This window comes from Tachypleus tridentatus, chromosome 10, assembly GCF_004210375.1.
Source record: "Tachypleus tridentatus isolate NWPU-2018 chromosome 10, ASM421037v1, whole genome shotgun sequence".
In the NCBI taxonomy this organism is placed as follows: domain Eukaryota; kingdom Metazoa; phylum Arthropoda; class Merostomata; order Xiphosura; family Limulidae; genus Tachypleus; species Tachypleus tridentatus.
The window spans coordinates 12,031,255-12,058,894 of NC_134834.1; the positions used below are offsets into that span (position 1 = coordinate 12,031,255).

A 27,640-nucleotide genomic window follows, 5' to 3' on the forward strand; every position below is an offset into this window, starting at 1 on the left:
TTTCTTTCTAATGTATCAAACTCCAGTGACCTACGATGGCGATGTTTCTTTCTAATGTATCAAACTCCAGTGACCTACGATGGCGATGTTTCTTTCTAATGTATCAAACTCCACTGACCTACGATGGCGATGTTTCTTTCTAATGTATCAAACTCCACTGACCTACGATGGCGATGTTTCTTTCTAATGTATCAAACTCCACTGACCTACGATGGCGATGTTTCTTTCTAATGTATCAAACTCCAGTGACCTACGATGGCGATGTTTCTTTCTAATGTATCAAACTCCACTGACCTACGATGGCGATGTTTCTTTCTAATGTATCAAACTCCACTGACCTACGATGGCGATGTTTCTTTCTCGTGATTTAAAGTTAAAACAAGTTCCTGCTATTTTCTTCGATAAAACTTGCAGCTAGTAAGTTAACCAGAATGACTGTGGATAACGTCTGCTTCCAAACGGTACTAAAACCGGTGATCTGCCTGTAAGTTGAGAGCAGCTCCATTAGTAACGTGTGAGTAAACCTGTTAGATGAAGAAAGGAGGCGTGGCTTATTTCTGATGAAACAGGGGTGGCTCATCCCCAGATAATTGTGGGAGTGTCACGAGACACCTTTAATACCTTCGTGATTGGAGAAACGCACAGGTTATTAAAAGTGGCTCTATTGGCGCACCTGGGAAACTAATATTACATAAAAGCCATTCTGTCAATAAATAATAATAAAAAAACAAAATATTCAATCTTTACTTAGAATAAACAACTCCACGTGTAACTTATTCACTTCATTCACCGAGAAAAATAACATCACAAGGGTGATACATCAGAGAATTTTCATTAAATGTTTCGAGATTTAAAAACACAAAATATGTGTTACATTCTTTTACCACTAGATGTCGGAAGGATCAAAGATTTTATAACGTGGTGTCATTAACCTCAAAGCTACACAATGAGCTATTTTTGCGCTTATCACTGTGGGAATAGAAACCCGATTTTTAGCTTGGTAAAGACCCTCAGACTTATCCGATAAGCCAGTGAGATAACAAGTACATTCACCAGTCACGTGACTGATGATGTCACAATTACTGCCTCGTTGTACAAGACCATTAGAGTTTGTTTGTTTGTTTGTTGGGAATTTCGCACAAAGCTACTCGAGGGCTATCTGCGCTAGCCATCCCTACTTTAGCAGTGTGAGGCTAGAGGGAAGGCAGCTAGTTATCACTACCCACCGCCAACTCCTTTACCAACGAATAGTGGGATTGGTCGTACCATTATAACGCCTCCACGGCTGAAAGGGCGAGCATGTTTGGGGTGATGAGGGTTCGAAGCCGCGACTCTCGGATTACGAGTCGAGTGCCATAACCACTCTATGACTAACGATCCCTCTGCTATTTGATCAGAAACAACAACAACTGCAGCTAACAGTTAATGGTGGGTACTGTTGGTTAGTTCTAGTCCGTCAGTTCAACAGAATGGATGGCGATGTGCAGATAACCCTAACTATATATAACAAACCGACAAATATTCTCCTAACAAGCGTCACAAAGCTCTTCTTGCAGCTACTTGAAAGCCAAATTACAAATAAATGACAATTCATTAAGTGGTTTTATCGTTCATAAAGAAAAAACTAATCTTCAAACAAGTACTGTGCAATTTGTCTCGCTTGGGCGGTAAGCAATAACAAGTTCGACACAGACACGTCTCTGAATGTAATTAACTTTTTGTGGGAAGCTTCGTTATTTTGTAGTTCACATTCACCACCAATAGGTGTCGTTTTATTTATTATATTCTCTATCGGCGTGTTCGTTTTTTGTTAAATGCAAAGCTTTATAATGGGCTATCTATTATACGCCCACCACGAAGTGTTCCATTACCTTCAGAATTACCACTCATCAGCTGGGGAGAGTCTCCATCATTAAAACAACAGACTTTTGTTCTTCTAGTTAGCAAATATTTAAGTTATTCCGACAAAGAGCTGATTAAGTGCACCATTTTCAGATGGTGTTGCTATGGTGACAACTTGAAGATATTTTGTCAGAGGTAATTATTATTTAAAAAAAAAAATCCTACCCTTAACCATGGTTCATAATTTTTCACACTATTTGGTTGGTTAACAACAGCACGATAGTGACATGGTTTCAAAGTCCATTTCAATGTGTGTTTTTTCCCCACTTTATTTACCCTTTACTTGGTTCCCCCCCAATTATCAAATTACCCTCTTTAACGACCCAGGATTCTTCTCGAATTCTCATAATTTTGAACGTGTTTTTGTAAACTTTGGACACTTAATTTTTTTCTTGTTACTATGGTGATGTTATTTTATCAGTGAAGTACAGAAGAGAACGAATCAAATACTACGGAACAAAATTCCTGTCTCCAAAATACTAAAACTTCTATCACCTTCCCTTTGAAATTCAAGGCTTCGGATTGTTGGAAAAGAACCATGCTAATCGGATAACAAACGAATTTGTTTTTTCCGAAAGTTATTCACACGTTAGTACGATTAGAGCTTCTTGACTGTATACAATTGTTAAGCCTTATTTAGATGAACTTTGATCTTAAAACACTTTGTGAAGAAACTTCTAATTGTGTGTGACGTTTAGAAAAAAAATAAAATATTGTATGCGTAAAACGAACAAATATTTTCGACGTAAACATTATACTAATCGAGACATGATATTCGCTATTTCAGTTGATAGCTAAATAGGAGCGCCATCTTGTAAGAACTTTTAAGACAAATTTACATGTATGTCCCATCATTCACTGAGGCGGCAAAGAGGTCCATACGTTGTGCGCGTTCCAAATTTCTCGTTTGTATATTTTTGTTGGTTTTGAATTTCACGGAAAGCTACACGAGGGATATCTGTCCCTAATTTAGCAGTGTAAGACTGAAGGGAAGGCAGCTGGTCATCATCACCCGCCGCCAACTCTTGGGCTATTCTTTTACCAACGAATAGTGGGAGTGATCGCAACATTATAACGCCCCCACGGCTGAAAGGGCGACCATATTTGGTGTGACGGGGATTCGAATTTATCGAAGAAGGAATGCTTTTAATGGGTGTAGAAAGACATAAACAATAACAACAAGGAAGTGTTGAATCATCATCTATGATTGAAGAAGCTTCATCATTGTCCCAATTCGTGGTTCGTGTTATTTAATGTGTCCATTGTAATACATGTGTTGGAATGGGCAACATTACTGAAGTTAGTGTAATTTCTCTTTGCAACGCTGCAGTTATTATTTGCAGATGCCAGAAACTACAGAGACAAGGGCATATCAAACCCTGCAAGTCCCGATATTACACCATACACAACCCTGAAAATCTTGGGATAAGAAATAAAGTCCAACAAGTCCAGAAAAAGGGAGAATATATAAATTTTATAACACCTTTAGTAGAAGTTTATTAGAAAAAAAAGAACAAACAATTGTAGCATCTCAATATAGGGCATGAATGTTTCGGCGCGTGCCTCTGTCTGACCAGATGTAACAAACACTATACTAGCGTCTAGTTATCCAATGGAAGCAGATCTCACTTGTGTAGAAGAATGTAAGTGAACAGTGTTACTGAACTGTAGATGTTAGCCTAACAGGATATAAAATTCTAGTGACATTTAATGAATAACAGTAGTAACTGTAATGCTATTTCACAAAATCCAGTAATCTCAGTTTGAAAAATCAACCTCTGATGTCCCATTCTACCACTTTCAGCAACCAATTTATGCAGTCCATATTGTGCCACCATCAAGTGAGTATAAAATAAGATACGTCGACAGCTTCTAATCCAATAGCGTATAATTCAAATTAAAGATCAAAATAAAAACACATCCTGTCAGAGTTCAAAGAGCATTTAAACCTAACTGTTTATTCATTGTACAAAATATACAGAAAAACATGCATAAAGTAATGATGTTTTGTGAAATGAGTTCCAGTAATTTTCACAATATCATTGGAAGTGTTATAAAGAAGGGAACAACAACAAATACACAAATTAGAGACACCATACTTTGAAGGTTTATGTAACTGCAGGTAACAAGTGAAGTCAATAACTGGATGAGGTTGTAATGTCTCTTTCTATAGTGATACAAAAACTCAGCATAAAGTCAAGTACAACACTAGTTGTCTCTTTCTATAGTGATACAAAAACAAAGCATAAAGTCAAGTACAACACTAGTTGTAATGTCTCTTTCTATAGTGATACAAAAACAGCACAGCATAAAGTCAAGTACAACACTAGTTGTCTCTTCTATAGTGATACAAAACACAGCATAAAGTCAAGTACAACACTAGTTGTCTCTTTCTATAGTGATACAAAACACAGCATAAAGTCAAGTACAACACTAGTTGTCATAGTGATACAAAAACACAGCATAAAGTCATACAACACTAGTAATAAAGTCTCTTTCTATAGTGATACAAAAACACAGCATAAAGTCAAGTACAACACTAGTTGTAATGTCTCTTTCTATAGTGATACAAAAACACAGCATAAAGTCAAGTACAACACTAGTTGTCTCTTTCTATAGTGATACAAAAACACAGCATAAAGTCAAGTACAACACTAGTTGTCTCTTTCTATAGTGATACAAAAACACAGCATAAAGTCAAGTACAACACTAGTTGTAATGTCTCTTTCTATAGTGATACAAAAACACAGCATAAAGTCAAGTACAACACTAGTCTTACAACACTATGTCTCTTTCTATAGTGATACAAAAACACAGCATAAAGTCAAGTACAACACTAGTTGTCTCTTTCTATAGTGATACAAAAACACAGCATAAAGTCAAGTACAACACTAGTTGTCTCTTTCTATAGTGATACAAAAACACAGCATAAAGTCAAGTACAACACTAGTTGTCTCTTTCTATAGTGATACAAAAGCATGTCAAGTACAACACTAGTTGTCTCTTTCTATAGTGATACAAAAAACAGCACAGCATAAAGTCAAGTACAACACTAGTCAAGTACAACACTGTGTCTCTTTCTATAGTGATACAAAACACAGCATAAAGTCAAGTACAACACTAGTTGTAATGTCTCTTTCTATAGTGATACAAAAACAAAGCATAAAGTCAAGTACAACACTAGTTGTCTCTTTCTATAGTGATACAAAAACAAAGCATAAAGTCAAGTACAACACTAGCTGTATTGTTTCCTTCTATGGAGTGTCGACACAGGTTACTGTGTGTTATAACAAAGAGATATCAAAATAAAGGAAACATCTGCAACCTGAGAGTCATACAGAAGTTATGTATTGACTGATCACCAACCTGATAGTCACACAGAAGTTATGTAACATCTGCAACCTGATAGTCATACAGAAGTTATGTATTGACTGAAGTCACCAACCTGAGAGTCATACAGAAGTTATGTATTGACTGAAGTCACCAACCTGATAGTCATACAGAAGTTATGTATTGACTGAAGTCACTAACCTGAGAGAAGTCACCACAAACTAAGACGATAGCTTAATATATATATTAGGTTTGTTTTTGAGTGAATGAATGACATTACCTTGACGTAACACAATATGTTATGTCTGTATGTCAGGTTTTCTATTCTTGATTCATGTAATAAATCCGTAATCAACTTGTTCTATTTCTACCTTTGGTTTCAGTACTCCATAGTATTTCCATACTATTACAGTTTTATTTTCATAACACCTCACAATATGGCACTGTACGTCTAGATTTCATAACTTGTGTTGTAACATAACAATTACAATTATGTAGAATTACACACATTATTTTAGGATCATTTTTTTGTGGGACATATCAAATCAAGGCATTGTTAGATATTAAACATTCGTAACATGTTACGTACTATAAAATATTTCATGATGCTACACTGGCCGTACAGTTTTGTCTCTTAAGAAATCTTCATTTTCAGCTTTTCAGAGGTTTTTTTTAATCTGGTAATTTATATTCTAAAATTCCATAGCATTCCAAAAGTCAATGAACCTGAATGAACCAGGATATTTCAATAATAATTAGAAATAATTTGTTGTTTTTCAGAATTTTTAGTGAATTTTGAAGAGATTTAAACATTTTGGTACTTGAATAAGAAAAACATAAAATGAACTGTACATTAATAAATAATATAACCTTTTATATCAGATAACTTCCCTGTTACACCTTCATCAGTACCAGAAATGCGTGATGTGAAAATATTTTATGAATGGTTTGAGCAACAGAAGACATTTCAAGTTAGTGTTTAATTTTATATCAAACAGTTTTCGTAACAACGGCTCTGAGAAAGTTAAAACGTTGGTTGAAATATTGTTGTTACTATCCAGAACAGTGGTTCGTAACCTTGTTGGAGGTATTGAACCCCGGAAATTTCATACTTACATTCACTGAACCCTTCGTAATTGGAAAAATAAAATATGATTTTTTTTTCAAATTCAAAACATAAGTAGTCAGTTACACACCATTCTTGGAGCCAGTGCCCCAGCAGAGCTATAGATTATAGACAGTTCAAATATATTTGTCTATTACAAACAGAATACAGTCATTTATGCAAGTAAACAAACATACCATAGGTTTGGAACACAGATTCACATCAGAATAAGTGTGTGATATCCATATCACTTCACATCTTACAACAATACAGTTGACTCACTTGTTCTGTTATGAACGACTCGATCGTTGGTTATTCAAACATACTAAATACACTTTCAACAACTTCCTCGCTAGACGAAAGCAACAGTCACATTCTAGTCGATGTTCTTCTGTCTCAACTTGACTTTTAACATCATCACTGTTATGAGACTGAACTTCTCGAGATGTTTGCTTTGATGCGCCAGCATGTTTTTTGTTTAACATGATTTGTATATTTGAAGAAAGCCTGTAATAAACACAGTTCTGTACACACAAAATTAAGACGACTACTTCCCAGCAACATCATTGACTTCTTAAATTAATTTAGCGGACACGTTTTACTATTTTCCCAATAAACAAAAAAACAACAACAAAAGATTAAACCTTTTAATTAAATATTCAATCAACCTTTTTGGTTGAAAGCTGGGTGGTTAATTAGATTAATTATGAGCACTGATCAGTGAGGACATAAAACCATCAGTAAATTCAAATTATAAATAAATTAATTAATTTCACAAAAAGGATCAAATAATCTAACCGACCATTCACAGTCATTATGGTTTTAGATTATTTCATTTATTCAAACAATCTAATTACTATCTCTCTTCATTGTTTTTTTCATCAGTTTATCTGTTAAGTGTAAAACTATACAGCGGGCTATCTATGTTGTGCCTAACGTAGGTTCAAAAACTTTTTTTCTGAGTAGTGTTGCATCTCAACAGTACTTCTACTGCCAGCTACCATGGTCCAATGATTAGAAGCACTGTCTCGTGATCTGAAGGTCGGGTTTGGACCTTGTTACTACCAGAAGTGCCATCCTTTTGGTTGCAGGGATATTATACTTATGTCCTTGTTTATGATTTATTTTAAAACAAAGCTACTAAGACTATTTTTCCCCATCCTTGATGCTGAACTTAAGACCAGAATGGACAAAACTGGACAGCAGCACTTACTGTTAACTCGAAGTCAATTGTTTACCAATTAACAGTGGAATTTATCGTGACATTACAACATCCTCACAATGGCTGAAAGAACAAACATGTTTGGTGACAGCAGGTATCAAATCTGTAATCCTCAAGTCATTAGGCAACAACCTGTTTATGTAAATCAGGAAATTATATTATGAAACAACTGGCTGTTGTTTGACTAAATAAACATGTTACCCGTTGTTTTATGTTTACCTAGTTTGATTTATCCAACGTAAACTTTAACTATGTATAATACTTGATTTTCACGTTATAAATGCAACCATAAACTTCAAGTTTCTTTTTTTTACAAAGTATATAGATAACAAAAAAGTCACATTTAGACAGCTGAATACTTATCTCTGAACTGAACTACTTCAATAAAAAGTTTATTTCTCATTATTTTATTCTTTGAGTAACCATTATAATATACAGACATTTACAGCAGTCTTTCAACTGCGAGTGTTGTTCTGTAGAATCACAGATTCAACCTACACTTGTAAACACTAATACTTACATTTCTTGCATACTGCTAAGGCCCGGCATGACCAGGAGTGTTAAGGAGTGTTCGAGTTGTAATCAGAGGGTCTCTGATTCGAATCCCTGCCTCACCCGCACTTTCAGAGGTGGGGGTGTTATAATGTTACGGTCAATCCTACTATTCATTGTCAAAACAGTAGCCCAAGAGTTGGCGGTGGGTGGTGATGACTAACTACCTTCCCTCTAGTCTTAAACTGCTAAATTAGGAACGGCTAGCACAGATAGCCCTCGTGTGGATTTGCACGAAATTCCAAAACAAACAAACAAAGCATATTGCTATTGCTAAGCCTAAAGTTCAATTACTTTTGATTTATTTTCACAAAATTGTTATTTTTTATAATAATGGTTAAATATTATTGAAAAATAATCTTATTGTCTTCTGTTAAAAATAGAAACTCTCTTAGAATAATTATTATTAAAATATTTACACAACATCTTATACCCTTAGGATTGGTTTGATAAAAGTAATCTACTCTAACACTCCGATGTATTGTATTAATATGTTTAATATTTTCCATATATGTGTTTAAACATTAAAAATGTACTGCATGTGATAAAAATAAATTTATATATAATAAGAAAATTAGGTTAAAATATGTAAAACAGGAATTTTAATCTATAATATAAATATCAGATTATTTTCTTATTAACTACATACATATAGGCCTAGAGATTCTGTTTTGTTGACTGAAAGTTAAATAAGTCCTAATTTTATGCATGACTTTGGGTAAAATTAATAATAATAATAAAAAAAAACAACAACAAATTCCAGCAAGTTTAAAAATACACATCATTCCATCCCACAGGTTAGCAATTCAAACCTCCATTAAAACCTAAATATAGTTTATGAGTAATGCAAACCTTTAGAGCCAATATATTTTTTTCCCTAATGAATATAATTAATTATTCTGCAATAGATGTACTCATTAAAATCTAAAGTTGTCACTTTTACTCTTGTTCACATGTAGTTATGTTTTTTCTACCTAGATTTAACGAACATAAGCTCCAAGTACATAACAATTAACTGCACCAATTTTATTTCTGTATTAAAGTTTTTGTTTTCTTTACAAATTGAAAATCGAGAAAGAAACTCACCTTTCGATTCTCTTCTGATTTTCAAACATTTTTTTGTTTGCCTCTCCGACAATAAACTTAACGTACTGAAATACAGATCCGCAGAGTTAACAGATACAACAAGAACATATAATCAATAATGACTTAACTTTATACCACTAATAAATACACCTGAAAACATTGGTTTAAATTCAAAGTTATTTCTATAAACTGTTTATAAAATCACATAAAATACACAAAAATCATGAGAAACATTCTAAACGAACCTCATCAGACACGAGCACAACACCTGATTTTGACAGAGGTACTTCTAGCGTGTGTGTACTGCGGATTGCCTGGCAAAAATTGTAAAACACGTGATTAAAATTTAATTAATAAACAAGTTTACTCAAATGTGACAAGTATCATATAAATTAAATTTCAATTATTTATTAAAGAGAAATCTGATGGAGTAAAAGGTTTAAATACAGTCGTAAAATTGTAAGAGAGAATATGTAGAATCATTATAAATACTTAACTTTGTGTTAGATAAATAGTTAACTTAACAAAATATACCATTGAAATGGGAAGTATTTCAAGGGAAGATTTTTTTTGTTCATGCATTAGTCAGAGCTCTTCTACAAGATGCCAAAATTGGACAAGATCGGAACAAACAAAAGTTTCTTTTTGGTGGAGATAGAAAAATACTCAACCTAGAATTCTGTGATTATGTGGGCCACTGATTAAAGAGTCGTGAAAAATAACTTTGGAAGTACACTACTGGCACAGTCATGGCTTTTAAAATGTAAAAACTACACGAAAGTTTGGCACAAAATATCAATTTGTCAACTGTAATGGTATTTACTGAAAACATCGTTGTGCCGTTTTTGTGAAGACAAACAAACATTTCTGTACTTTTATTTTAGTTCTAAGTCACTGGGAAATTCTGCTTTAATAACTCAAAAAGATTTCCAAAAGTTGAATGACCTTCAGCCCTACAAATTACCGTTTCCATGGGAACTAACAACTGTTTTAATAAAAGTTATTCTGTGCCACTTGACAAAAGAAAGTGGCTCATTTTTTCCATTTTCCACTGACAAAAATCCAGCACCATCCAACCTGTTATGCATAACCAAATGTAACTGTGAATTTAATACTGAGGTATGTTGTGGTTCAAGGAACACTTTCCAACACTATGGTCCCCACTGTACAAGCATGTCTGGCAGACACAATGGACAAACTTACCCAAACTCTCAGATAGTTATATTTGAAGTAGATGAGATGAACTATCATTTGGGTTTTGTCTTACTGGTAAACTTCATAACTTTTATTAAAAACAACAAGACTGTTACATGCATAGGGAGTATTTGTGGAAGTTTTAAGATGCATGATGGGTCATCATATATTATCACAAGATCATGTGGCCGTACATGAAACTAGAGACGTACCAAGTGTAGCACATGCTTTTGCCATGCATCACTGATAAAAAAACAAAAATGTGTCTGTACATCCATCATTACAAATGAACACAGGCACATTAGGCACAGCAACGAGAAATGGTATTCCATGTACGTCCATCAAGTTTCATCGAAATCTGATGAGTTGTGATTGAGTTATGAAGTAAAAACAGTAGGAACAATTAGTAACAATGTTTGTAGATAGAATTTTTTACATCTGACACTTCAAAAACTAATTGTTCCTGAATTGGATCATAGTTCAAATATATACCAACTTTTGTCCAGATTAGTCGAGCTGTTTTTGAAAAATCTTGTTGACAAATACATGCACAATATTGGAAACACAACTTCCATCCACCTTTGGTGACAGAGATAATTAGATAGTAGTTATGCATGTTTCTCAGAATGTGCAAACCCAACAGAAAATAGCACAATCTGTGGACTGATGTGAGTATTCACAAGACAGATTATAGTCTGGGTTTTTCTGCATAATTGTTTTTTTCTAAAAACACCAGAACTATTACCAGCGAATAGTAGATAAGTAAAACAACATATTCCAATCAAAAACGTGGATAATAACAATAGTAACAGTAGCCTACTTTCTGCCATGTGATGAAAACTTAGTGAACTATGTTCCACATCATCCTCAAAGTTTCAGGTTTATCATACCCTCAACTTTCTGCCCATCCCATATAAAACTACTTTCTATTGATCTAATGTAGTTTAATTTCTAATATGGTGAAGAAAAACACTTTAGAAAACTGTAATGTTAAACCTTTCCTTGTCAGGTCATATGGTAAAAATAAAAATGAAATTGTTTTTCTTTTTAAAAGTGTAGACTAGCCTGTATTGAATGTGAATCATTGAATTACATCATTCAAAATGATAAAATTTCTATAATATTATTTTTTGTCATACGGCCAATTCTTACTGATCTATGACTCATATAATCTTCAGAGTCAACTCGGAATTTTTTGTACCCACGTGTATATCTTTTCTAATTCAAACTTTGACCTGTCCTCAGTCTGTTCAAAACGTGACATATATTAAGCAGTCATTAGCTTCAATGGAAACTAAATTTAATTATAGATTCAAAAATATAAAGTTTCAGAAACTTCACAATAATCATTTCTCGATGGACTTGGTGTGATAGATAGAAGTATTGATACTATAACTTTTAATGCAGTATGTCTACCTTCACAAAATTTGGTAGACTTTTGGTAAATATTAGATATTTTGTGTACACAAATAAATCAGAGTTCTTAATGAAGTATTTTTATGAAAGTTTAGACTGTGAAAGTACTGAGTATGTTACGCCACTAGTCCCGAGTGAGAAGTGATTTTCATGTTATGATTAAAAAACTATTATTTGTCCCCAAAATCTCAAATATAATTTGTATAATCTACAAAACTTCCTAAATACATTTCAAATGTTTGTTTTTAGTAAGACTTTATATATTGTATTTTATTTTCTCTACCTTAACTATATGGGGTCTGTCAATTTGTACAACCTCATAACCACCAATTAAGACGAAAATTATTTTCATTTTAGAACGATTACAATTAAACACATTTGTATAACATTTGTATATATTTATATTGTATTGGCCTTACAGTCATGACTGACTAACATAACAGTATCCATCAATATAAAACAGACCTTCAGGTTTTACAAAGTGACCTGTCTTGGCTGTGCTTTAATGGGCTAGCATTTTGTGAAATACAGTAATATTTCAATTAGTATACATTATTACTATTTACAAATAACGTCTTTAAGTTATTTTTCTTAAAACACAGAACAGTGAATAAATGGGTGTAGTGAAATTTACATCTTCATCTCATGATGAACTTTGAACTTTGTTTGCTGTAGGTTGCTAAGCCTTATAAAATTTTGCCCAAGGAGTTTGTGAAACAAAGTAATTTTAGGTTTTATATACACATGTAAAATAACAAAAAAATCATAAACAACTATATTAATACCATAGAATTCCATAATAATTTGTCAAGCTTAGTAACTACAGTGTATTTTGTTTGAAAAAATATTTAATTCCCAGGAGAATCAAGACAAAGCCTATCTCCATTAAATCTGTTTCAAACAATGAGGTGGCTTCCAAGCACATTAAAATGGCTGAAAGGCCACTAGTTGGACATTATGAGCTTGTAATTGGTTATTCACATCATGTATCGAAGTATATATAAAGGAATGTTTCCAAAAATGGAAAGATGCAAGAGGTCCCACCGTGTCTGGTTCAGTAAACAAGCTATATCTCAACAAATAGGAGAGGTAAAAGGTTCTAATTTTCGTGATGACGAGAAACCCGCTTGAAGTAAAGATATCTCAGGATGGCTGGTATGGGTATTAACACCTTTATTAATAAAGCAGAGAACAATGTTTCAACCTGAAGATGATCTAGGAAGGTTGAAGCATTGTTATCTGCTTTATTAGTAAGTGTTAATACCCATACCAGCCATCCTGAGATTCTTATTTCATATTCTAGCTTGTCACTACTGGCAGTTTGAGTTCCTAGTTCATATAAAACTAGAGATTTTGTATTTGGACATCACAAACATAATTTGAACAAATGCCCCATTCAATAAACCCCATTACACAAAAATTAATATTCAGTTATGTCTTTTAATATTTACTCTTAAATTTATACATTAACTAATAGATAACATTAGTGGTTGAATTCTGATCTACAATTTGATACCAAATTTATTGACATAAATTTATAATAGTTCAATAAAAGTTTGAATACAAGTCATCAAATGCAATGACATAACTTTTGACACGTGACCTTTTTCGATAGGTTAAACAGTAAAGAATCGCTAACATATGTTGACATAGTAATATTTAATTCACAAAATTATCCATCTTATGGAGGAACAAAGGTAAATTATCTTCATACCTACTAGTGTAATATTCCCACTGTTACTTATGGTGAGGCCACTGTTTTTAAAGCCAGATGCTAAACTGGTTGCATGCTACAAATTAAACCATACAAACTTGGGTATACAAATATTAAAATATATATATATAAATATCTAGCAACTATACTTATATATATAATTATATGATCATAACATTTGAAATACATAAGTTTGATATCAGTCATTTGTATAAATGTACATCAAAGAAAATAGCCACTCAATTACAAACTATGGGCTATCTATGCTCTGTCCACTCCAGGTATTAAAATCTGATTTTTAACCTTGTTATGTCTGAAGATTTACCACCAGGGTGACTATAATAAAATGTAAATTTTCAGTGAATACTAAATACGAAAATTATTCTTTTCTTATTATTGGCAACAAAACATGAACTTTAGAGACATATTTTACAAGGTAAACTTAAAAACTAATAGAAAACTATGCATAAATATAATTTTATATAATCATTTTTTAAAATGAGTGGTAATAAACAAAAAGAGGACACCAAACTCACCTAACAAAAATGTTTTATATTTATTTAAAAATGGGTTGAGTCAATATATGGAAATATAATAAACTATTAAAAAAGGTACAAACACAGCAGCGATGAGAAACATGAAAATTAATACACTTCATTTGTTTTGTTTTTTGAATTTCTCACAAAGCTACACGAGAGCTATCTGGACTAGCCATCCGTAATATTGCAGCATAAGACCATAGGGAAGACAATTTGTCATCACTACCCACTGCCAACTCTTGGGCTACTCTTTTACCATTGAATAGTGAAATTTGCCATCACATTATAATGTCCCCACAGCTGAAAGGGGGAGCATGTTTGGTGTGACGGGGATTCAAATCCGCAGCCCTCAGATTATGAGTTGAGCTCCTTAGCCATCTGGCCATGCCGGGCCCCACTGTATACACAATTAAATGTAACCATAAATTTAAAACTGAGGTATGTTGTGGTTAAACACTACAGTCCTCACTGTACAAACATGTCTAGCAAACGCAACAGAGAAACTTGACCAAACTCTCGGATAGCTATATTTGAAGTAGACAAAATGAACTATAGTTTGGGTTTTGTCTTCATAACTTTTCTTAAAAACAACAAGACTGTTACATGCATAGGAAGTATTTGTAAGTGGAGGTGCACTGCACGCCTGTTGACGGAAGGTACTCTTTCACTATACTGTTAACAATGATAAACAACTGTCAACACAGCTCAAAATTCAGTCAAATATACTCTCTGTAAAATTGTGGAAATTTTTAATGACACTTTGTAAGGAGAATTTGTCAATAAATTATTCACTATTAGGAGAATTTTAAGAAAACAACATTTCACAAATATACGCGATTTAGTCTGCAGAAATTATATTCAAGTTTTCAACTTCCTATAACCTTCAAATTAATCCTGGATTAAATACGCACATTTTGAAATTTGAATAACTTACTAATTTTTGAGCATCTGTCAGCGTGGCACATTGTACATGCATTATCATTGGTTCAAATTTCATAACAATGGATCCTTCTTTATTTCTCAGATGGCCAACCTAAATATACCAATGTTGTTAGAACCTCATATTAAACAATGTCATAAGCTCAAAGGAAAATAAACAGTGTATATATTATACTGAACCAAAATTACGTTGAGAGCTAATAATATCCATTTATATTTTACTTTGTATACAAATACAAAAGTATTTATGAGAATAAACACTGAAAATATTGTTTGAAGAACAAATGAACAGGAGTGTGTTAACTTGGAATAAAGCACGAAGCTACACAATGGGCTAACTGTGCTGTGATAACCACAGATATTGAAACAATTTTTAATGTTGTAAGTTCACATACATGTCACTAGGGGGCATAAAAATGTGATTCCATATACACGGGGGGGAATGTCTGAATATGCTACATTTTTTTACATATACACATATAAATCTGCACATGTTACCCATATAAATCTGCATATATTACAAAAGATGCTGGCTACACATCATTCAGATTTTATATCATAGTTACATATTTACAAAGCCTTCTTTACTATTATAGCTATTTTGCATCTGTAAGTTTATTAAATAAGCTATTTTCATTTCAGTCCTTCGATTCAAAAAACACGCATCTCAGAACGGCTGGTATGGGTATTAATACTTTTACTAATAAAGCAAAGAACGTTTTGACCTTCCTAGGTCATCTTCAGGTTAAGAAAGAGAAAGTTTCAATGTGGCCATCGCTGGACATGTCTTAGGGACGAGAGTATAAATGGGTATGGGATTGTAGGGGGCATTGCAGTTGGATGTTAGGTTATTAATTAGTATAGGTATAAATGTGTTACTTTATATTGGTTTAATTTTGGTTTTAGTTGCTCTATAAGTAGGGCTTCTTTGGTTTTGTGTTTATGCAATGTTCAAAAACATGTGTAGGTGTTTTTTTTTATCTGGTTTCCATTTTTCTACTTGTTTCTCCAATATAAAAGTCGTGGCAGTTGTTACATTGTAATTTATAAATAATGTTGGTGTGGTGTTTGTCAGTGTAGTTTTTACATCATGTGGACTTTAGTTTTATACCTGGTTTTTGAATGAATTTGGTATTAACTGTACAATATGTGTTTTGTTTTAAGTTGTGTTTAACTGATAGTATGTTTGTGTGAACAAACAGACGTAGACTTCTGTTATTTAACTGCCACAATGTAAATTACAGTACAGAGGATATCTCCTGTCCAGAACTTTATTTTACAATACAGCATTTGTATGGTCAGTACAGGGTAAAATGTTTCTTGAGGTCTAAAAGAAGGTTTGTTTGTTAAAAAAAAAAAGCTTTTATTAAACATCAGATTAAAATATCTTTTTTTTATTTGTTTAACCTCACTTAACAGCTTTCCCAATAGTATGTTCAGCTTTTTTGTGTATAATAGGCTATCTGCTGGGTCCACCGAGGGGAATCAAACCTCTGATTTTAGTGTTGTACCAGTGGTGGACATTCAAAATATGTGGAGACAGAAGTGTTTTAAACTTACTAATGACCATTCTTTTAACTGTTAACTTAAAAAAAATCAAAATGTCAGTGTAAGATTCAGAAGACAAAGGTTACTTACAAAGTCATTCCAATCAACTACGTTATGTGACACTAGGAGCCACTTACATCCTTTCTTCTGAACCTGGCCATCCTAGTCAATTTGGTTTTTATCAGTACATATAATGAAAATAAACCAATACAAATTTCAAACACTTTTTCACAATAAAGTCTACAAAAACGGCACAATGATAAACAACGTCTACGACTCCACGTGTTCGTAAAATTACGAAGTTAGAAGAACACGCTCGATTTAAATATTTTATTTACTTTTAAGTTACACTAAAACATTTGTCTAAAAATTAAAATAATTTGATAATAGCAACACAACTCCGATTGACTAACCATTTTTTATTCATTTTTAAGTTGATGAATAATCCATTCTTTTGTAAATCAAAAAATAACGTGTTTAAAATATAATAATCATAAACACAAAAGTCTATCAAGGTTTACGTCTTTTTATCAAATACTATTAGGTGTAATACATCAAATTCAACTGTACTCCTTAAAACGGTAAATCACTTGAAACAAGACTCGTAAAACTGACATAACGAATAATTCATAAACTCAGTAAATATTCAACACACAAGTTATTCAAATGTCACAACTGTAGCACCTGAATTTTTTACAATATGAAATAATTAAAAAAAATAAAAGATGTGAAATCTGTCAAAGTTCCAAACAACAGCCGGTAAAATGAGAAATCATCCATTCCTAACATAAGGTTTACTTTACAAATTTATAGAACTTAGTAGTTAGGAACAACACAAAATGTTAATTAAAAAATCTTTTGTTTTCTTTATTTACCTTCATCAATTCATACTCAATATTCAATATAATCTGTTCTATATATAATATATCATACTTGTAGTCTTTCCCAGATGGTTAAAATGCTAAGTTTTCAATACAGACAAATATGATCTTGTCCCATAGAAGACATGACATCATTCTGTCAGAGGCAATTAAAGTTTTTGAATGGATATTTTAAAGACCACATGTTCGTGTGTTTTCTTATAGCAAAGCCACATCGAGCTATCTGCTCAGCCCACCGAGGGGAATCGAACCCCTAATTTTAGCATTGTAAATCCATAGACTTACCGTTGTACTAGTGGGGGGCCCACATGTTTGCCTTGCTCTCTGTTTGTAGATCATAAATAATTTCAGTTTGTTACTCACAGTTAATACTAGTAGTACCGTAGATTTTTGGCAATGTTAGATAACTGGCAGGTCTATAGACTGAGGGGGGGAGAGTCAATGAATCAGAGATGCAAACAAAACTTTTAAAAGAGGGTAATAAAAATTGTTCTGAAAATTATAAACCAGTTGATTTGTTGTCAATCAGTGTTCAACTCTCTCATGTTTATGGTGGCAGCTTCTCGCACTGCATTTGAAAAGCTGTGGATGCGAGCAAAACTGAACATTCACTTTTTAAAAAAGGAGAGAACAGGTGTGAATAATGTTGGTGCAAAATGTTCTAAGCTAAGTTGTTAGGAAATAAGAACAATATGAATTACATTTAAAAATGTGATGTAACTTAGACAATAAGAATGAAGATTTAATATATGTTATTGTCGTGTGGCTCTTAGTGTGACTGAAATACTCAACAATAACTTTCAGAGGTTTGAAGTATAAAAACTCGGAGCTTTGGTCTCCGAGCAAAAATAAGAATGACACAATTAGCCGTTTTAAAGTCTATGAAACAATTTAAATTGATAGATTAACTTTTCATGTCCATGGGAACTGGTACTTTTACTTGTATGATAGAGAAAGAACCAACATGAATTTGCTAAAGGGAAATTTGTTTAGAACTAAACACACACAATGGGATATTTTTTCTCTACCCACAAGAGGTATAGAAACCCAGTTTCTAGCTGGTGAGCCTGCAGACATACCACTGTGCTACTGGGGAGCATTGAAATTTATATTATCTTACTTACCTAGATAATGGAAAGGGTGTGGGTTTGATATGCTTAGAGGTTTTATACTGCCACACAGGCAGTCAGCTAAGAAAATCATATCCACTGGAGATGAAAAAAAAAACTATTTTAATAGAAAGAATAATAGTAAGAGAAATGAAAACAAATGTTATTAATAGAGACAAGTCAAATCGAACCTTTATTACTTGTGATATGCTTCAATGTCCAATGTTCAAGTTTTTTTCCTTATTTAGGTTAACTGCATTAAAAGTAGGAAAATGTGTAAGGTTTCCTGGCGACATTAAAACTTTTGGGTTTTCTTGCTGTGTTGGGGATCCTGAGATAATCACTTGGAGTAACTGATAGACAAGTTGTTGAGAAATGACCTTTAGTTGAAGGAAGATAATGGTTTTAGATCTTACACCTAATATATATGGGGACCTAATCAATAATATGACAAAAGTAATAGAATCTGAGCACAGTGACTGATAGGTCACTCAAGTCTTTTCACATCTGGAATTGATTATCCTAGTACCTTTCCTCTGAACTTTTGACAATAAGTTCATATGCTTTCTTAAACAAAGGGAACAAAACTGTACATAATACTCAAAATGAGGCCTGAACAGCAATCTACATGAAAAGAGAATTGTCAGAATGTCTATAACCACATTCCAAAATTTATTAGCTTTACATACTACAAGCAACAGAACACTGCCTTAACTGGCCCTAAATAATTCAAGATCTGAAGATGACAGAGTTATCCATCAGTTCTGGCATTCTGACACTATACATTGTGATGAAGTGACTGAGCTGATTTTTACTGAATTCATTAGACAAATTCAAGCGAACAACTGAATGATTTATTTAGTTAAAGTGAAAAACAATCTAAGAAGCAGTTTAAAATTAGCAGCTACTTTCAATTTTTAATATGTAAAGTTCACACCAGGAAAAAAAAGTGATATTTTGTAGATACAATCTAAATTCATATTTGCCCTACCTTTAGCAACAGCACATTGCTGGGATAGCTCGATACTGATCAACTATAACACCAAAATGTCTTTCATTACACTCTTAAGGTTTTTCCCATCCAATTTATACTGATAATTTATGATAATTCACATGCATTATCTTGTAATTACTTACAATATTTATTATAATTAAAACCCATTTGCCATTCATTTGTCCAACTCAATAAATGATCTAAACCATTTTTTTAAAGCAGCAACACCCAATATCTTAACATCATCAGGAAATGTAAGTGATGTAATGACCATTTCTTCACCTATGTTATTGATATAATTGTAAATCAATAGCAAAGGTTCTAAGACTGAACTCCCTTGTAACATTAATCCAATTTGAATGAATTCTTTTCATAACATCCCTCAACTTTCTTCCATCCAACCACTCTTCTAATTTCAAATGCCATGCAATTATACAAGGTGGCCCGTAAGTCCCTACCCATCCATATATCTTATGTATCTAGTGTATCTGTGTGCTGTCTCTCATTCTTGCTGCATAATATTATGCAACGCCATGTTCTGTGTGACATTTTCAAGTGTAACAGTGCTTACATCGGCCATATTTCTCTGAAAAAAAGAAACATATTTAAATACATGCGTAATTGAAATATAACATAATAACATATGGATGGGTAGGGACTTACGGGCCACCCTGTACATCATCTCCCACAGCTATACCATCGATAAATTTTTACAAGTCTAGGTTGATTCATTTTTTACATTAAGATCTATGTACTATGCTTGTTTTTATCAGAAGACAAAAATTAACGTAAATTATAATAATAACAGCAATTATATCCAACTCGCAATTTTATTAGAGTAACAGTACTTTAAAGAGTATTACTATTAGCACACTTGTTCAGTCGAGCAGGAACTTACCTCTGTGTCAGTTCGAGCTACCAAAACAACACGCCCTGAACACGAACTTGCGGTACAATAAACTTCTTCCTTGTTAATTAATTCTACTAAATGTTTAATGTGTTTATCAATTGACTTTTTACGACTCAGATCGGGACCGTTTAAACGTCGCTCCTTCCTCTCTTTGAACGACAGCGCCATATTAGTGTCGCTTGTAGCGCTCTCTGACTTTTGCATTTTAATTTATATTCCATACAATTTTTTCTTCCAAGAGTTCTAGACTTACATGACAAATTTACTACAAGTACACAATGTACTATAAATATTATACTTGACTGTATCTTTTTTCTATTTGTCTTAAATTACCGTTACGGATATCAAATCAGAATTATTTAATATTAAGAAAATCATTTCTAGGCCTGTTTTTGTCTTTCAGAAGTCACTCCCAGGGATATTTTTTGTTTCACTGTCAGACTTTTTTCGGAACCAAACAGTGAAACACAAAGTTTACGTTAAACTCAATATGCAATATAAAAAGGCTAAAGAAACCGTTTCTTTGTCTAATGCTGGAAACCAATATTTGTTGTAAATATTACGTATGTTCAAACCTACACCGATGATAACGTATTGAAGTGTTAGTTCGGAAAACTTGTTGTTTATAATATTTTCGGCCCAATAATATCCAGGTTTAGGTCAGCTCAAGATATATGGGTAAGTCATAAACCCATAAAGTAAAACGATCATGTTCGAAATATATAAAAATACAGATGGGTCTTTAAATACCACAAAATACAAATGTCCTAACAAATAATGAAGGATCCTAGAAATAAAGTATATTTTTGCGAGGTGACATTCTTAAGGGAATTTGTTTATTTGAAGTTAAGCACAAAACTACACAATGGGCAATCTGTGCTCTGCCCACCACGATTTCTGAAACCTGGTTTCTAGCGTCGTAAGTCCGCACACATACTGCTGCGGACGATGAGTTTGTTCCTTGAATTTCGCGCAAAGCTACTCGCGGGCTATCTGCACTAGCTGTCCCTAATTTAGCAGTGTAAGACTAGAGGGAAAGTAGCTAGTCATCACCACCCACCGCCAACTCTTGGGCTACTCTTTTACCAACGAATAGTGGGATTGACCGTCACATTATAACGCCCCCACGGCTCAAAGGACGAGCATGTTTGGTGGGACGGTGATGCGAACCCGCGACCCTCAGATTGTGAGTCGCACTCCGTAACACGCTTGGTCATGCCGGGCCAAATTTGAAGAAAAGTGGACCACTATATGATTTATTGTTTCCAATATTAAGAAACTGGTGTTTTTAAACTAAGAAATGAATAAAATGCATGCAAGTCTGTCAGGTGAATAAATATTCGATCTTCTTGAATATTTGAATATTAATTTATATTAGTTTTTCTTTATTGTTGATGAAATTTTGTCACATTCCTTTTTATATCAGACGCTTTGTGCTGTCATCTAGCGACAACAACTTTAACTTATATAAACAAATAGGAAAATAAAATATGTTTTGTGAGCTGAACTATTTGACTTTAAGAAACAACAAAATATCTCTGTAGCTTTATCAACAATATCGTATCATTGTCACTCAAAGGCCAGTTGTCGTTTTCTAAGAAACATTTTTCGATTTAAATCAAAACCATGTTCCTTTCATGGCTGTGCTGTATGAGTTACCACCACCTCTGCGGTTCGATGGCTGGTGTCGGTTTTCAGGAAACATCCTGAAATCCAGCGTAAATTCTACGAAGAAATTACAAGCGTCGTAGGTAAGAATAAAAATATTGGGCTATTGTTCAATACTACTCTTTGAGAACGTTTTAACATTCTAAGAAAACTTTTAACAAGCAAGAACTGGAGACTGCTTTGGTCCTTTGAGAGTTTTATATAGCAAATTGATGAGTGAATGCGAAAACATGCATAAGGAATGTTAAGGTATTTCAGTGTTGATGTAAGTTTACTGTTTATCTCTAACTTCACGTGTGAGTTCACACTTTCATGTGCATGAGCTGTTTATACACGTGGTGTGAATATATCTATACTTGTGAATGTATATATATATCTATACTTGTGAATGTATATATATATCTATACTTGTGAATGTATCTGTGCGTACAGTCAGTATTTTCTGTATCATATTTCTGTTACAGTATACAAAATGGAAAGCTATAAATATATTTATGTAACCAGAATTACCCAGTTACGAGAAGAGTTTATGCTAATCTCTTAATTTAAATTATTTTATAGACTTTAGAAAAGCTAATTATGTTCCATTCTTGGTTTCAGTTAAAGATGTACCTCTCAGCTACGTATACTTCTCACCACAGAGAATAATCTTCGAACACTTCAGTCACGCTAAGGGTCACTCAACAACAACTTACAGTAGATTTACCGTTTTATTCTTGAAGTTACGTCACATCTTGAAATATGGGTGATGGTGTGTTTAATTCATAACAGAATATTCTGTTTTCCTGTCATGTCAGAAGCGAATATCGAGCTTTGCCTGAGTGTGCAGGTTCCAAACGGCAGACACCATAATTTACAATATATATAAAATAGTTTTAGCTATCGAGCTTTGTTGGTGTAGCTACAGGATATCGAAATGCATATTCCTCTGAGTTACAGCGAGTTGTTTGTTTGACATAGTTTCAAATTTTCATATGACAGATGACCTCTCTGCTACTTCTGTATGATATAGCTTTATATGACAGATACATTCACAACTTGTTCTATATGACATAGCTTTATATGACAGATAAATTCACAACTTGTTCTGTTTGACATAACTTCATATGACAGAGAAATTCACAACTTGTTTTGTATATTCTGTATAACATAGCTTCATATGACAGATAAATTCACAACTTGTTCTGTTTGACATAGCTTCAAATGACAGATAAACTCACGGTTGGTTCTGTATGACATAGCTTCATATGACAGATAAACTCACGGCTGGTTCTGTATGACATAGCTTCATATGACATACACTCACAACTTGTTCTGTTTGACATAGCTTCATATGACAGATGAACTCACAACTTGTTCTGTTTGACATAGCTTCATATGACAGATGAACTCACTGCTGGTTCTGTATGACATAGCTGCATATGACAGATAAACCCACGGTTGGTTCTGTATGACATAGCTTCATATGACAGATAAACCCACGGCTGTTTGAAACAGCTTACATATACTGTGCTAGTCTATACAAAACCGTTAATTACCCACTATCTATTTCGGAATGTTTGTCCAATAAGAGTAGCCTATGTGAATTAATCCAGTAAGTCAACTTGCTGGATTAGACGTATGAAACAGTTTTATTTATTTTCGAGTGCGAATGTTTCCGGAGCACGCGTCCTCGTGCAAGACAGCAAACCTACGTGTCTGTACACGATCGCTATCATAATGCAAACCTTCTCCCACTTTTCGATTTTATCCATAATTCATCACATGACCTCACGGTAAGTTGTGTACCTTTAATTGTAAGCAGAGTAAGTACGTGCATGCTCACGTTGTTATTTAATTACGTACTTACTTTTGTAAGCCGATTCGATAAAAAAGAACATTAACCTAGAAAAGTGTACTTGTATGTTTAAAAACATCAACCTATAAAGGTGTACTTGTATGTTTTCGTCCATTGGCTACGGACGAATATATTGATTTTAGGAACAGTTCCAGAAGAGACATTTTCACAAAGTAATTAATAATTATCAGTTATTGTTGTTCTTTTGAATTAAGCACAAAGCTACACAGTGGGCTATCTGTGCTCTGCCCACCACGGGTATCGAAGCCCGGTTTTTAGCGTTGTAAGTCCGCAGAATAATGATCAGAAATACCATAGCTAAGCCTGACACTCAAACCAGTGAAGGTTTATCTAGATCACGAAAACCTTTATTTCCACAGGTGGATATGAGCTCCCAGAAGGACTTGCATGTTGTTCAACCTGACGGCTCCTCATTTAAATGAGGATTACTGGCCTAAATACCCCCATTTTCAAACCGGAACGGTTCTCAGATGCGGACGGAAACCTGACTAAAGCTAGGCTAATAAGGTTCGTCCCTTTCGGTTTAGGACATCGCTACTATCCAGGGAAGAAACTTTCTTAATGCGTGTGTGTTTATTTTCTTATAGCAAAGCCATATCAGGTTATCTGCTGAGTCCACCGAGGGGAATCGAACTCCTGATTTTAGCGTTGTAAATCCGTAGACTTACCATTGTACCAGCGGGGACTTCTTAATTTTTCCATCATATGGAGGTTCTTACAGAGGTGTCGGGTCACCTTGTGGAAGGAAAAAGAGAATGCATAACAGTCGCAACCTTTCGGCTGTCCAAACATCCCGAGAAACTACGAGACTAGTGTGGAACGAGAGATGAAAATATTTATTCGATGACAAGTCGCTAATGATGAAAGTGGACATTCTGACGTTAATAAAATAACGTGTTTCTGAAGAAAACTTGACAAGGTAACGGAGATGTGAATCGTTCTTTGTATTTTGTGTCCAAAAATAATCAAAAAAGATTTTAGAATTCAGGGTTTCAAGATAACAACAACAGAAGAATAAAATTTTCAAATTAAAGAAATGCGCATGCTCGCACACATGCATGATTTTATATATCTTCATTTAACTGAAAATGATAGTTTCACTGATTTTAACTATTTCTTAATTCAAACACCACCCATAATACTTGTGGTCTCGTGAGGCTTAGCAAAGAAAGTTTCTTGGTTCAGTCACTAGAGGACCGTCATTGATATTTTAAAAAGAAATATAAGAAAGATTTTGTTTAAAAATATTGACCCAACAAGTGTCAAACGTTGTTCACCATTCGTATCAACCTAATAAGTGTCAAATATTGTTCACCATTCATATTGACCCGGCACGGGATGGTCAGGTGGTCAAGGCACTCGACTCTTACTTCCGAGGGTCGTGAGTTTGAATTCCCGCTACATCAAACATGCTCGCCCTTTCAGCCGTGGGGACGTTATAATGTATCAGTCAATACCACCATTTGTTTGTAAAAGAGTAGCCCAAGAGTTGGCGGTGGGTTGTGAAAACTAGCTGCCTTCCCTGCTAAATTAGGGATGACTAGCGCAGATAGCCCTCGAGTAGCTTTGCGCAAAATTAAAAAAAAACAAATTAATCCATATTGATCTAACACTTGTCAAACTGTCCACCATTCATATTGACCCAACAAGTGTCAAACAATGTTCATATTTGTCTTCATTCAGTACTTGTTAAGCAGTAGTCACTTTTCATAGAGAATCAGTTTGGTACAGCGATAAGTCTATTGATTTACAACACTAAAATCAGGAGTTCGATTCCCTCGGGGGATCCACAAGTTAACCTAATGTGGCTTTGCTATAAGAAAAAAAACAACACAACTCACTACTTGTTAATACTAATGAAATATTCTGACACTGTTTTCACACAACACCGCTATAAACAAACTGTTAGTTGTGAATTATGGTATTAGTTTTGATGTTTGTGTTTTCAAACGATGTTAAAAAACAACATACTTGGTGTTAATGAACACTTGTAAACATTAAAGTAAAAGGACAAACCTTTAACACACGCAATAATTGCTACGCTTTTGCAAAATATTTTATTGATAAAGTAGAGTTTATTACGTTAGGTAACACGGTTTCCAGTATTGACGTTATAAGTTTTTAACAAACGTGCATAACAATAAAAGTTACAAGACAATCTACCAATGCTACATTTAACAAGACACGAGATGATCGACTCGAAGCTGCTAGTTAACATTTATCCATAGATTTGTATGAATGTAAATATATATTTGAATAAAAGTTTCCAACTCGCTAAACTGATGTTACGAGTTAATACCTGGACTAAGCCTAGTCATGAATCGAATCTGTATCGTAAATAGTTTACTTTGCGATCGTCAGGTTATTATCGAAACCAATCCACGGGTTGTCATAAACGTTAATTACTAAAATTATTCAAACTAAAGACAGCTATGTCCTATACATAACTTGGCATATCGAAAAATACACCTTGTTATTAAATATATCTAACATTCTCGATAACGGTATCGAGTTAACGTGTCAGTCGATGGCTGTGCATTTAGCGTTTTCATTGGGTAATAATTAAAACGTGCGTTTTCACGTTCCAGATAAAAAAACAAACTAATTTCATGAAGTTTTTGTAACTCAGAGTTAGTGTTTGTTGTTTTCCACATACGAACTTGTTTTTTTTATATTTCATTCAGTGTGAATAATGAACATCACTTGTTAGGTGAATATAAGTGTTGGACATACGAGTGAGCAGGGATCAAATTTGTATTCTATAAATAGTTCCCATATAACATGATTACAAGATGTAACATTGTTTGTTTCTCTTTAATGTGTAATTATTCGACTTTTAGAGATACTAATGTAACAATACCGGATAAAATTTCGAATAAAAGCGGCAAAATCTCTATGTATTTTATAACGAAGTAAAGTTATGTGTATTTTATAACGAAGTAAAGTTATGTGTATTTTATAACGAAGTAAAGTTATGTGTATTTTCTAACGAAGTAAAGTTATGTGTATTTTATAACGAAGTAAAGTTATGTGTATTTTATAACGAAATAAATTTATGTGTATTTTATAACGAAGTAAAGTTAATCAACATATTTCAAAGATATATGTACAGTTTGTGTCCACATTACAAACTGTAGCTAGAGTGTGTCTAACTGTTAACTATAGAAAAACTTTCAGTTTGTGTCCACATTACAAACTGTAGCTAGAGTGTGTCTAACTGTTAACTATAGAAAAACTTTCAGTTTGTGTCCACATTACAAACTGTAGCTAGAGTGTGTCTAACTGTTAACTATAGAAAAACTTTCAGTTTGTGTCCACATTACAAACTGTAGCTAGAGTGTGTCTAACTGTTAACTATAGAAAACTTTCAGTTTGTGTCCACATTACAAACTGTAGCTAGAGTGTGTCTAACTGTTAACTATAGAAAAACTTTCAGTTTGTGTCCACATTACAAACTGTAGCTAGAGTGTGTCTAACTGTTAACTATAGAAAACTTTCAGTTTGTGTCCACATTACAAACTGTAGCTAGAGTGTGTCTAACTGTTAACTATAGAAAACTTTCAGTTTGTGTCCACATTACAAACTGTAGCTAGAGTGTGTCTAACTGTTAACTATAGAAAACTTTCAGTTTGTGTCCACATTACAAACTGTAGCTGGAGTGTGTCTAACTGTT

The 27,640-nt window shown here is 33.6% G+C and overlaps 2 protein-coding genes across 8 annotated transcripts in view; one reads left to right on the top strand and one right to left on the bottom strand.

The window, feature by feature from the left end:
• Positions 1 to 27,640, top strand: part of LOC143227960 (WD repeat-containing protein 47-like) — a 162,249-nt gene that overhangs the window by 50,677 nt on the left and 83,932 nt on the right. The window lies entirely within an intron of this gene.
• Positions 4 to 20,628, bottom strand: LOC143228751 (tRNA wybutosine-synthesizing protein 3 homolog). 7 transcript variants are annotated; one of them, XM_076460063.1, is made up of 7 exons: positions 20,430 to 20,628; positions 16,638 to 16,709; positions 14,995 to 15,093; positions 13,526 to 13,597; positions 9,443 to 9,511; positions 9,198 to 9,262; positions 4 to 482 (listed from the first exon to the last, which is right to left on the bottom strand). In XM_076460063.1, the coding sequence occupies exons 1-7, from the start codon at positions 20,607 to 20,609 to the stop codon at positions 374 to 376; spliced, it is 666 nt and encodes a 221-aa protein (XP_076316178.1). In that variant the 5' UTR covers positions 20,610 to 20,628; the 3' UTR covers positions 4 to 373. The 7 variants fall into 7 exon arrangements, with proteins under 7 accessions (XP_076316178.1, XP_076316176.1, XP_076316179.1 ...); XM_076460061.1 differs by having other exon boundaries at positions 4 to 524; XM_076460065.1 differs by lacking the exon at positions 4 to 482 and adding an exon at positions 542 to 681.